The sequence below is a fragment of the Emys orbicularis genome, chromosome 23, assembly GCF_028017835.1.
Source record: "Emys orbicularis isolate rEmyOrb1 chromosome 23, rEmyOrb1.hap1, whole genome shotgun sequence".
NCBI lineage: Eukaryota > Metazoa > Chordata > Testudines > Emydidae > Emys > Emys orbicularis.
The window spans coordinates 7,854,696-7,867,936 of NC_088705.1; the positions used below are offsets into that span (position 1 = coordinate 7,854,696).

Sequence of the window (13,241 nt, forward strand, 5' to 3'; positions counted from 1 at the left end):
TGCCATGAACTAAGTGTTCATATAGACAAGCTCTTAGTGTCTACTTGGTTGCCTGAAATATCTTGTTCTCTTGATGGAGATCTGTCTGGAATCTCTCTGCTTCTGAGCTGTAGGATTCTCTTTGCCCATGGATCTTGTCCAAAGCCAGCAGCTTAGGAAAGTGCGCACAGACAAGAGTCACTTTACTGACTAGCTTTTTCTCTCTTATTTTCAGGAGTTGAAACAGCCCCTTGCTCACACCAAATCTGAGCTCGATGCAACGGCTTTCGACATTCAGTTCTTTATCTCTGAGCACGCCCAGGACTTGACCCCCCAACAGAGCAGGCAGCTGCTGAGACTGCTCAATGAACTGCAGAAGTCTTTCCGGGACCTTTCTGAGCGGGTGGCAGCTCAGGTGGAGGTCCTGCAGGTCTGTCTCCGGCAAGTGGAGCAGACTGATGAGGTGAAGGTCGTGAGACCGGTTGTGTTTTGTTAACTGAGATGTTTTCAACCTTAAGAACATGCAGTGAAACACTTGCTGTTCTGTGTTCCGGTTTTGGGTGCGTGCCTTTGTCACGATTCATGGCACAGCAAGAGTTTCTTCAAAAGACTCCATTGCTCCTTTCTATTACCCTACCCATCCCATCTTTCAAGGGAGTGCGTTTCTGCCTTCCCTCTGGAAATATTCAAAATAACCAAGCTCTTGAGGACTCTAGATGGCACAGCTGGTCAGTCGCTTTGGCTTTCAGCTCTGGAAACCTGCCTGAGTCTAGCTGAGATCACACGTGCATTGATTTAGTGGACTTACCCTAGTTCCTATAAGGCCCACATCAGAAAATAACTGCACAAACTGGCGCTGTTCAACCCAAATGATAACCAGTGTTGGTAGTTTCTCATTTTCCTTGCACAGTTAATGGTCTGTAGACACACGAGAACAGCCCTTTGAATAATATGTAAATGTCGCGGCACACAGCAGCCACCCACACAAGCTCCCGGCTCTCTGCTGTATTCCTGCAGCCCACGTAACCGCATGGACCTTTTCACTCCAGACACTATTAATACTGTGATGTTTTTATTAACAGTTGCTCTCAATAACACTCTGCCTATGCCATCTCTTTGTGTGTATTAACCAGTTTGCTTTGCTTTTTCAGATTCAGTGTGCACCCATCCTAACCCAGGAAGATCTCGCTTTGCAGCCGAAGAGCTCTTAAGAGCGCTCTTTTGAATTGCTTCTGTTGTTTATCTTAAAGAGTGAAAGAAATGACCGCAGCATTTTGCACAAGTTTGTATGTTTAGTTGCTACAGCATCAGAAGAAACTTTTTTTTTTCCCTGCTGGCAAAGAGAAGTTTTTTGTGAGGACTGTCAGGGTCACACATCATGCTCAATTGCTCAAACAGGCGCTTCTGTATTGTGCACTAGTGGCAAAACCTAGGAATTGGATCAGCGACAGAAACACTTTGTCTCCCCTAGGCTCTCCCGCCAACCCTGGTGTCAAAAATAAACCTGACTCGGGTCAGTCAATGCTGCAGCGCTGCATGATGCCATCTTGTTACGCATGGCCAGCCTTTCTAGAGATGGCATTACGCGGGTTTCTGGTATATTTTAAATTTCTGGAGGTTGAGAGAAAGGACAAAGCCAGAGCAACTTTTGGTTAATTGTACCAAGGAGGGCTCTGTTTTGATTGTTGCCCCCTATGAAATTACTAAACACTTGTGACATGGTCTCCCATCTAAGGAGGAGAGAAGAGAAGACAGCTTGAATTATAGAGAAATGTGTATTTAAAGAGATCCCTTCCTTCAAATAGTGTTGGGCTCTGATACACATTCATGCAGCCTGTCTGACTGTCTGAGAGCAGAGGGCGTCAAAAGGTGTTTTCTGTGCTGCCTCCTATCCTGTCAGGTGCTCAGACTGTAACTCTTCTGCCTTGCTTTTCAGAGACGTGCTGGCATTGGATGAATGATGTGTATTAAACTGCCTCCTCTCTTCTCTTCCCCTCAACACAGACTCTCCAGGAGCAGCAAGCAATGCGCAGTCAGAAGCTGGAGGAGCTCTGCACCTGGCTAGGCCAGGTGGAGAACACGCTGACAGATCAGCAAAGAGCAGCCGATGAAGGGGACCTACCTATGCTGCAGCAGAGGCAAAGTGACGTTAAGGTCAGTGCTAGGATAGTTGTGGGGGGCAAGAAGGGGGCAAAAGAGGTGCCAGATGGCACAGAAAAGTTGTACGATTCTTCCATAATGCTCGTAGGACCTGCAGAGGAACATTCAGAACCGGGCCGCCTCTTTCACGGGTGTCTTGAAAGCAACTGAAGAGTTCTTAGAGGCCAACAGGGCCAAGATGAACCCCGGGGAGCTGGCAGCCCTGCAAGAGAAACTCCGCCTCGCAAAGGAGCAGTTCCAGTCTCTGCAGGAGCGGACTGAAGTGGCCCAGAAAGAACTGGAGAGCGCAGTGACTGCTGCAGTGCAACAGGAGACAGAAAAGGTAACACATGAAGAACAGATGGAGGGGGGACTTTTAATGGGGGGCAGCATGGCCTAGTGGGTATGCCACTGGACTGGGAGTTGGGGAAACCTGGGGTCTGTTCCTGGCTCTGCAACTGTTTGCTTGGTGACCTCGAGTAAGTCGTGTCTCCACTCTGTGCCTCGGTTTCCCCATCTGTAAAATGATGGTATTGACTCCCCCTGTAAAGCACTTTGAGAGCTATGGATTAGAAGTGCTAGGTATTTATAATACTAATACAATAATCATAGTAATATAAAGCAGCCCAGGGCAGAGTAAAGAAGCCTTGCTCTGATGTCAGGAATTGGTAATAAACTTCCTGGGCAGTCTTTTGAAGTAAGTTGGTGCCTCTGAAAATCCAACAGTGTCTTAACCTCCCCAGATAAGCCACAGGGGTGTACCTCAAGGAACCACTTGGATGTGTGCACCCATGTGCACACACACTACTTGTACACTCGCTCTGTATCAGAAGCCCAGTTTGGGGCATGTGTTGGTGAGTAAGACTATGGACTATGTGTTGTGCTGGGCTGAGAATCACAAAATCAATCAGATGCCAGGATTCTCCCTCTCCTGATACAGCAGCTTATACAAATACAAAAAGAACAGTCCTCCTCATCCGGAATATTTGTTGTTTTTCAGGTGAAAGCTGCCAAAGAATTGGAGGAGAACAGGAGTAAGATTGAGTCGCTTCTAAATTGGGTGACATCATTAGAACAGACGGGGGCGCTCTCTGAGCACAAAGCTCGCCCAATGGAACAAGGTCCGGGAGCGCTCGAGGGGAAAAGCGCCCAGGACATTCTGGACGGTCACTTAGTGGAAGTGGACAGAGTGGAAGAGAACCTTGATCGACAGTATGAGAGACTGAAGGTTAGAATGCCGCCATGTCCGACCTACCTGGCCGATATTACGTTAGATCTTAGTGCTGCCAAACACGGTGACCCTGCCACCAGGAAGTGGCGCTGAATGCATGGATGTGCTCGCCTTGCCACGCAGTTGTGTTCCAGTGTAACCGGGCAGCATTGCTCTGGTGCTCTAGAAGGGGAGACCCTTGAACTTGTGGGATCCTCCTGGCACAGCCGACGGGAGGACAAGGAGATGTGAAAGTGGAGAGAGGCGTGTTTTTCGTCTGCCTCAGCTGTAAATTTATTAGTGATGTGATCAGTAATGCAGAGTACTTTACATTCAGGGTCGCAAGATGATGCAGTCAGGGTAACACACGGGGAGGGGTTAGCTGTTTGCCAGCACAGTGAAGAGAGATCTGTCAGTAGTTCTGGTGCTAAGGGCTTGTCTGCATGGGGAAGTTAGTGCATAGTGAGCTAGGAGTAAATGTAAAGTGCACTCCTGACTCCACACCCACTCCCCACGTGAACACTCTTCCTGCGCACTCTGAATGCCCACAGGCAGTTTAGCTTAGTACGCTTCCAAAGTGCATTAAGCTCATGTGCACAAAGACAAGGTGGGCGAGTAACCTCTTTTGTTGGACCGACTTCTGTCAGGGAGCGAGACAAGCTTGAGTCCAGTAAAAGGTATTACCTCACCCACCTTGTCTCTCCAGTATCCTGGGACCGACACGGCTGCAGCTGCTCTGCATACAACCAAGTGCCCAGAGGCATTCTCTGTGTCCACACTGGGCGTTAGTGTGGAGTCGCTAGTTCACACCAGCTACTGAGGGCTTTTCCCCCAGGTAGATAAGTCCTTAGAGACATTAGATTGGTCACAAGGCAGCATGTTTGTTGTGTGTGTGTTTCAGGCACGCCATCAGGAGCTGCTCTCCCAACAGCAAGATGTCATTCTAGCTACACAGACAGCACAGGCCTTCCTGGACAAACAGGGCCACAACCTAGCACCGGAGGAGAGGCAGAGGCTTCAGGGAAGGCTGGCAGAGCTGAAGGAGCAATACGCAGCCAACCTGTCGCAGTCGGAGAAACAGCTGAAGCAAGTACAGGCGCTGCGGGATGAGCTGCAGAAATTTCTGCGGGATCACGGGGAGTTTGAGGCCTGGCTAGAGCAGGCGGAGCAGGAGCTGGAGCGGATGCACAAAGGGGACAGCGACCCTGAATCGCTGAGACCAATGCTTCTCCGACAGGGAAGCTTCTCGGAAGATGTGATCTCCCACAAGGGGGATTTGCGGTTTGTTACCATGTCAGGACAGAAGGTGCTGGACGCAGAGAGAGTGGCCAAGGAAGAAGGGCCTGAGCCGTTAGCCACGGGAAACTTAGTCAAGAGCAAACTGGATGATGCAACAAAAAGATACACTGCTCTCCACTCGAAGGTACAGGAAACACTTTCCAGCTCCATAGGATAAAGCTTTTATGGCGTTTCCTCTGTGAGGCGCTGTAGAGATGGTGGGAGCTGGTACTGCAGGTAACTGGGAATTTACCTGTCAAATCTGCCCTGTTACCGTCTCTCTGACTGCTCTCCACCTTCCTACATCAGGAACACTTACACTGTTCGAACATCTTAAAGGTGTGAGCTCAGAAGAGGGCAGGGACTGTGTTATATGGTTCTTCCACCCATATGCTAAAATTGAGTTCTTCCTCAGGGCTTTGGCAAGTTGGTGCGTGGCAGGCCGGGGCGTGAATCTACAGCACACTAGCTTGCGGTGTGCTAACTCGCTGTGATGCGCTGAAAGTTCTCTAGTGCACTTTGACATATTCCCCTTCGAACCTGGAACCTTTAGTGCACAATTGTAGCATCCACGTAGCGAATTCATGTATGGCAGGCGAGCGCTCTGTACATTCACACCTGTGCCTGCCATGTGATAACTTGCGGTGTAGACAAGCCCTCGGTGAATTCTCCCCCCCTTTCTTCAAATAAAGGGGGCACGGAGGAGCAGGCCATGGACCGTGATTGTTCATATCCTTGTCTTGGATTTTATTTCCCTGTGTAGTGTGCGAAGCTTGGTTCCCATCTGAACGCCTTGCTGGATCGCTACCAGCAATTCCAGGAAGTGGCAGAAACTCTCAGGTCGTGGCTGCAGGAGAGTGAAGCAGCCGTAGCAAAAGTCCTCTCTGAGACAGTTTCCTCTGACCCAGCGGTTCTGCAGAAGCAGCTCACCAATGCCAAGGTAAGGGACCTTCAGACTGTCTTTCTCCAGGCTGAGTGTACATCCCTCGTGGGCCAGACATCTCACCCTAAAAATCCTGATTTCGATCTCCTGTCATATGGGTTACTTGAGGGCTGTTAAATGAAGGATGGAACCTGCTAGACCAGTTCACCAGTGTGTCGTAGTCTCTTTGGTGTATATTATTGCTGATGTTAGTGGTCTTGTCTTGTGTTGGAGCAGTATCTACAGGGAGATCTTGCTGAGCATCAGGTGCCCGTGGAGAAGCTGCAGAAAGCAGCACGTTCCCTGCTGGAGATAGAAGGAGAGCCAGCCCCTGATCGCAGACGCATTCAGGAAACCACAGGTACTGGGCAAAGCAGCCGTGTCCATGAGCATGTGCGAGTGTGAAGACCGACCACAGTTAAAAAGGGGGACTCAAGTCCCCAAGTCAGACGAGTGCAGGAGAACACGAGATCAAAGTAGAGGAGCTACTGCAGTAATAGCAACTGGTCTACAACCCTTGTGTGCTCACACACATGCCAATAGGGCAGTTAACCAACTTCCCAAAACACCACCTGAGACTGTAGGTTTCCTTTGGAGGATCCCCACTTCTGCTTATGTTGAGAAAACGATGGAGAAGGAACATCTTGAGCAGCAGGCAGCTTCTGCCTGAAGTAGTGAAAAGAGACCTGCTGTTTTTAATGTCGAGACAATACAGTAGACCCCACTGAAATGGTCTTATCACAGTCCTACTGGGTGACCATGTTTCTGTGCTTTCGTGTGTGTTTCTGGTTAGCCTGTACCCACGTGTCTTAACTCTAGAGTGGGAGCAGATTACCCCACCTCTGCTACTGCAGGGTTCTTACACATTCCTGTGTAGCATCTGGTATGGGCCACTGTTGCCGACAGGACACTGGAATAGATGGAGCTTGGGTCAGTTTCTCTCTTGTTTCCCGGGTGAGGTTTTTCCTGCTCTCTCTAAAGAGTTCGGTAATCGAACCTTCGCAGCTCCAGCCCCTCTGGGTGATTTGGCTAGTTATTTGTGTTGGAGATAATCCCAGAGGTGACAATCACTCAGCCCTATTGGTCATTTATTTTGTCCTGTGCTGAATTCCCCAGATTCCATCGTGAGCCATTTTCAGAGCCTTTCTGGTCAGATGGCAGAGCGCTCGGATCTGCTGCAGAAGTCCATCGCCCAGTCCCAGAGCGTTCAAGAAGGACTGGAGAATCTTCTGCAGTCGATGGCTGAGATTGAGAAGAGCCTGGAAGGAGAGCAGCTGGCTTCCCTCTCATCTCTCTCCGTCCAGGAGTCGCTTGCCACGAACACTGTGAGATGTTCACTTAACTGCCTTTCCTAAAGAGCCTGCATTTGGTAGACCGTTCCTCTGTCTCTCGCCAACCTCTGAATTGTGCAGACATCTTAAAACATTCTGTGCTCTAATTGTATTGAATGTTCAAGTCAGTAAACCCATTTAAAAAGGGAGCATTAAATCCATCCTTTACCTGAATTCGCTGAAGTAGGAAATAGAGCCACTAAAACTGTTTACCTGCCTCCTCAACTAATGAGCAGCATTTACAGACGTTAACATAGCCTTGAGAGGAAATCCCTGTCCAGAAGCAGTGGATGAGGATAGACTGACAGTTAAGCATGAGCAGAGGCAGGGAAAATGCCAACGTCAGACACAGTGGGGAAGGAAGGCACAGGGAGGACTGGGGGTGAAAATAATCCACGTGACTGTTTCTGGTTGTCTAGAAATGTCATTTGCTTTAAGATTTCTAGTTCCAAAGGGCACCCCAGCCAACTCATGCCACTTTGCTTTTCTCGGGGTATGTTCTAACAACAGAAGTTGAAGCAGGACATCGCCAGGCAGAAGAGCAGCCTAGAAGCCACCCGAGAAATGGTGACTCGATTCATGGAAACGGCCGACAGTGCCACAGCCTCAGCCCTGCAGGGCAAGTTGGCCGAGGTGACCGAGCATTTCAACAAGCTGTGCCGGCAGCAGCAGGAGAAGGAGAACGTGCTGAAGGGCCTCCTCCCGAAGGTGGAGCAGTATGAGCACCTCTCTGAGAAGCTGCAGCAGTTCACGGAGAGCAGAGCTCGCATGCTGGCTTCTGGAAACCAGCCGGATCGTGACATCGCTCACTTCTCCCAGCAGATCCAGGTGAGAAGCAGGGTTTTTGTGCCTAAAAAAGGAAGGAGGCCCAGACTATGAGGCTTTTGTCAGGAGCCCTTTGCAGGCAAAGTGGAGGGATTTGTGCAGAGTAAATAACCCCCTGCTTTCATCCTAGGCCATTGGGACCTGCAGTTACAGTAGCTGTTTGCTCAGCCATTGGAGAAAGGGAAGGAGATGGGGGCTTTGCAGCTCATTGCTGTTTCACTGCCCTGTGTGAACAGTCTAGCAGCAGTGCTAGACTAGAAAGACAATTCTGCCCAGTCCAGCTGGCTGGGGGCAGAGAACTAAAGGAGTGAACTCGGACCAGTTTGATTAGACCCAGTGCAAATATAGCTAGACCTCACTGGCTAAAAGTCCCATCCGTCAATACTGCGAAATGCCTGGGTGTCTGAGTGGAATCGCTACCCTAGGACAGTGGTTTAGGGAGTAGGGCTGGGTCCATTGCACTGGATGGGACAAAATCATCGTGGTTTCATGGAGACACCAGGGTTCCTGTTAGCTGGGAACAGTATCTGCCCTAGATTCTCCCCGTAGCTAATTCTGATGTGTGGGAGTTTCAGAAGTTGGTCTGATTCAGGGATAATTCATCTTATTTCCCTGTAGAGGGCGCTACGTGCCCGAGTCAGTATCAAGGGCTGTGTCCGTTCATTTCTCCTGTTTGAACAAACACGGGAGCTTCATCCCCGCTCTTGTTTGTCCTGCCAGGAGCTGAATTTAGAAATGAGGCAGCACCAAGAGGACCTGGATACTTTAGAGGGTCTGACCACAGAGCTGAGCTCCTTTGGGTTCCCAGTAGGCTCCTCTCAGCACCAAGAGAAGGTTCACAGCCTAAAACAGGATTTTGTGCAGCTACAGAAGGCAGCAAAGGAGAGGTAAGGCCTGAGATCACTGGTTCCAATCCTTCAGGGGCTGGATTGTGGAGACAGCTCTTCAAAATTGGAGGATGTGCTTCCCACCGATGATGGAAGTTACTTAGCAATTGGGAGAGAGCCTCCTAAGGTTCATTTTTGCTTTGGGGACCATACGTTAACTTCTACCTCTGCTGTCCTCCTACACCGCACAACTTAATGCCGTCATCTCTCACTGACATTTTAAAAAAGCACGGCCGGAGGCGTTGTGAAAATGTGTGTGCTGCAAGAGCCTCTGCCTCGTGCTTTCTCAGCATGCAGGGGCTGCCACGAATCAAACCCACTCCTGCTCCCCCCGAGGAGCAGATCCCTGTATTGTGGCAGAGGTTCATTGGCCAGCAAAGGAGCAACAGATAATAGCTGCAGAAGGAGCATCTTCCTAGCTCGGGGGGGAGAGGGGGGTGTTGTGACAATGCAGGGTCTGTCTCCAGAGAACAGGCAGCATTTAAAACAGGGTTACGGTAAAGAGGGCTCATGATGGAGAGCAGCGAGATGGGGGAAATAAACTGCTACCCGATGTTATAAGCCTCACTTCCATTCGGATGGTGCCTGACAGAAAGCAGAACGCCCAGGAACCTCAGCTGTCTTCTAAAGTGTGAGGCCGTCTCCTGTCTTCAAGTTCCACCGTGATTTCAGAACTGCCGTAAGGGCAGCGAAGAAGGCAACGGATTTCATGGGTTACGCAGCACTGCACATACGGAGCTACTGTTGTAACCGCCTCCCACAGAAATCCTGCCACGCGTTGCTCCTAGTGACGTGGCGAGGCAGGGGTACGGTCTGTCTTCACTGCAGCCAGGGGGAGTCCGATTGCACTTGTGTAAACATACCTGAGCTATGAATGAGCTTCACTAGCTCAAGATCGGGAGCAGCGAAGCCGCGGCAGTGCGGGCTAGCTGCCCGAGTAATTACGCAGGGTTCCAAGTGGGCTTATACAGCCCATGCTGCCGTGACTTCACGGCTCTAGTACCCGTGCTAGCTCAGGTCTGTCTCTACGAGCTGCAATCACGCCCCGTGATTGCCATGTAGACGTACCCTAGGCCTGCCGAGCTTCCCTGCTGTCCCTGAGTGCGAGCTGTTCTCGGAGGAGAGGGGCAGGAAGTGATGGTTACAAGGTCAAGAGCAATGAGCTCCACTTCCCTGACAGCTCTACTTCGCCATGCCAGGAAGTAATGGAGAGGGCCACAGATTAATAGTGTCTCTCTCCTCAGCCTCCTCTCCCAGTCATGATCATGTGGCATATTTGACCACAGGGATTATCTGCCCTTCCATTCATTAGCATGCAACATGCCAATGGTGACGGCACAACAGTGGGAGAGAAATATTAAAGGAAGAATGTGGTGGTTCTCGGGGTACCCAGGAATGAGGGTCACCTTGTTACCCCCTGGCTGTAGTGAGAGGTAGACTTGGCCGCTGGCTGTTAGCTCCCTGTCTTTACCTTGCAGCTTACCAAAAGGTGCTCCTCGAGTCCCTTTGAACTGTTCCCCTGTGACTCCCAGCCCCGACACTGGCTACTCACAAAAATCCCAGAGCCTCTGCTCCCAAAGGACTCCAGTTTGCTAGTTTTACCTTAAACCACCGCTCCTGTATAACACACAGCACTTGTGAGCGCTGACATTAAGAAAGAAGTAGGTTTAGTTAAGAATAGAGATTCAACCAGAAACAAGGGAGTGTGGGGAAAACAAATGGTTATGATGCAAACAAAATCATAAAACCTGAACTAGGGCCTACGCTTATTAATAGTTCCTTTTCCTATCTAATAATAATAATTCCCCCCCCCCAAAATCCCTGGTGACTCCCCTTAACTTTAAGACCCTAAGGGCATAAACGTCAATATAGCTACCTTATTCCTTCAGTGTTACCTGTACGCACATCACACCATGATTATGAATGTTGATAAATTGCAAGCTTTCAATAGAGACCTTAAATGTTATCCAGTCTGCATAGATACCCTGTGAACAATGTATTTGATGTAGTGAGTTTGTCAGGTCTGAGATGAGAGTTGTTTGCAAAGACCTGGGCACCCATTGCCAAGGTGCCTTTGTGTCCCAAAGCGTTTGATTATTTGTAGCTGTTCCTTAGTATCTCTGTCCTTGAGTGTTGCTCCTTATTCTCTTATGGAGTGGTGGCTGCTGGGAGAAGTAGATAGGCAAACTCTTCCTCCTTTTTTCCAGCTGTTTTTACAAACATCCAGGCTCTTCTTTCCAATGATGAGCCTGAACCCTTGTCCAAGTAGCTGATAGCAAGGAAGTGAATCCAACCACCCTGTGACTTGCCAGCTCGCTACAGGCCACTAACAAGTGCTCTGTGCGGACAATGGTTTCAGAACTGCTAACCTGGACTTTACCAAGAATGGGAGTCTGGGTCTCTAGGGGACAAGATGACACTGAGCTTGTGCACCAAGGTCATTGACTAAGCACGCTTTATCAGCAAGCAGGGATGCAGCGTAGCTATAGCCATATTTTTGGCTACTAGTGAGCGCTGTTGCTAAGCAACAATAACAAAAAACAAGATCACAGAGACCCTGGTGTCCTCAATTCAGGGTATAGTAATTGCAAAGCGAAGCACGAGCTGCTAACTCTCCACCTTTTCACTCTTAGAGAAAAGGATGCATCATCTTGCCAGGAACAATTGGACGAGTTCCGAAAGTTGGTCGGAACTGTAAAGAAGTGGCTGAAAGAAAGCGAAGGGAATGTGCCATCTGCAGAGACCTCCCTGGGCACCCAGGAACTGGAGAAGCGCATGCAGCAAATCAAGGTGGGTAGGGAAAGCTGAAACGCTCTGAGGAGTTGGTGTGGAAACCAAAGGAGCATGTAATGACTTGCAGGACATGGTATACTGTGAGCTATTTTATGCTTGTATTAATTCAGCTACGCCTGGGCTTCCATGTGCTTAAGTGCAGGGGTGCAGTGCTGTATGTCCGTGCAACGGTTTCTCATAAGTGAGCCTTTACTTGCTCTGAAAACGGCACCACTGCAGGTCTGAAGCCCCTGTCTGCGTGGGACTGTCGAGAGACAGTGCTAGCAATCATACACATCACTCTTAGCTATGGGCTCTCAAACTTTCAATGCATAGTGAAATCTATGCAGAGTCTTGTATTAATTTTTAAAAGCAATCCGACTGCTCCTCTGCTTTTCAGAGGAATTTGGGAGGGGGAACCCCCGTGTGCTAGTCTATTTTGAATGCAGCAAAATTCTGCATCTCCAGTGAAATTCCCTCTGCTGGACATCAGGGGTTACATCCGGTCACTTGAGCGCTCTCATTCTTCTCTGGGGTAAATGACACCTTAAATCAAGATGTGTCAAGGGCTGTGATTCAGAGAGAGTGCAACGTCCTGTTCACTCACCTGTAGCTGTCTTATCTCAGACAGAAATATAGCAGCTCTCCAAGCTACTGATTTATACCAGGTCCACGTGGCAAGTATAGCGTGCTGGATACCGTAGGGGGCTGGGTGTATAGGCTAGGAAGGATGGTCCTCAGAACCTTAGTTTGAAGAGAGACCCGCTAGTTCGGCAATAGTATTTCACTGCTTGATGCTCTGTAAGTGGTTCATTACAAAGAAACCTCCCTCTTTGACATAGTATAGAGAGACTCTCTTAACCATAATTCAGTTTATTCTCGGGAGTCAGTGAACCATCCTGTGAATTGGACAGCTGAGCATGCTAAAGCTGGATCCTACATGGGTATTAGAGGAGTACTCCTAGTGCCTAGACAACAGACACACAAACGCACACCCGGAGTTCTCAGCAGCAGAATGTGTTGGAGCATAAGCAGCAGTGACACTTGGTTTCAATCATAAGCCCTCTGGTGTGGGAAATATATAATGCAGGATGCTGGTATCTGATCCTGGTTTTTTAATAGGTTCTCCTGGAGGAATGGACAGGAAAGGGGGCCCAGGTGGAGGAAATCAATCGCAAAGGGACTGCATTAGAGAATTTGATTGTAGAAATCACAGCCCCTGATGCTCAGTCAAAGACAGGTGAGTTACAGCCGTGCCGCCCAGAGGACACCTGGAGTGTCCTTGGATGAGGAGAAGTAGTGGAGCCCTGTCATTTTCTGCACTCTGTTTGCTTTTGTTGTTGTTCAGGTATATTTTTATTTAAACCATCATCAAATAGAAAATGGCTTTAAACTTGTTACAAAACAAAAGTAAAGGAGCCAGCCTTGCTCCAAGGCATTTAGGGACTGAGGGCTCAGCCTCTGGAGAGATTGTCTGTCTGTGTCTGTCTGTCTGTCTTATATGGAAATGAACATAAATACCAAACAGCTGTTTTCCAACTTGTGAGACTGACTCCTGTTGAGGATTTCAGGTAACAGCCACCCACGTACGATCGCAGCCCCTAAACGAAGCAGGGTTAGCCTGGTTAGTGTTTGGACGGGAAACCTCCAAGGAACATCTAGGAAAAGGCTACAGGCTGTAGTCCTGATGCTTCAGTAGGTGGCACTCTAAGGCTACGTCTACACTACGAGCTAGGGGTGTGATTCCCCTGCTCCTACATTAGCTCTCATTGAGCTACTTTGAGTATCAATAGCAGGGCAGCTGCAGTAACACAGGGAGCGAGAGTGGAGGCCCGGCTCAGCCGTGCCGAGTACATACCCACTGTTTCAGGTGGGTTTATGCTCTGCATGGCTCGGCC

At 49.3% G+C, this 13,241-nt stretch overlaps 1 protein-coding gene across 2 annotated transcripts in view; it reads left to right on the forward strand.

Moving 5' to 3' along the window:
• The window catches only part of MACF1 (microtubule actin crosslinking factor 1), a 252,726-nt gene that overhangs the window by 150,171 nt on the left and 89,314 nt on the right, over nucleotides 1-13,241 (forward strand). Inside the window, exons 36-47 of one of the 2 annotated variants that reach the window (XM_065421609.1) lie at nucleotides 215-442; nucleotides 1,984-2,133; nucleotides 2,228-2,461; nucleotides 3,119-3,346; nucleotides 4,230-4,751; nucleotides 5,370-5,546; nucleotides 5,766-5,889; nucleotides 6,645-6,853; nucleotides 7,370-7,687; nucleotides 8,405-8,571; nucleotides 11,205-11,361; nucleotides 12,466-12,583. In XM_065421609.1, the coding sequence (XP_065277681.1) occupies nucleotides 215-442; nucleotides 1,984-2,133; nucleotides 2,228-2,461; nucleotides 3,119-3,346; nucleotides 4,230-4,751; nucleotides 5,370-5,546; nucleotides 5,766-5,889; nucleotides 6,645-6,853; nucleotides 7,370-7,687; nucleotides 8,405-8,571; nucleotides 11,205-11,361; nucleotides 12,466-12,583 (2,632 nt within the window). The remainder of the gene's footprint in view (nucleotides 1-214; nucleotides 443-1,983; nucleotides 2,134-2,227; nucleotides 2,462-3,118; nucleotides 3,347-4,229; nucleotides 4,752-5,369; nucleotides 5,547-5,765; nucleotides 5,890-6,644; nucleotides 6,854-7,369; nucleotides 7,688-8,404; nucleotides 8,572-11,204; nucleotides 11,362-12,465; nucleotides 12,584-13,241) is intronic. The other variant, XM_065421610.1, reaches the window with a different exon arrangement.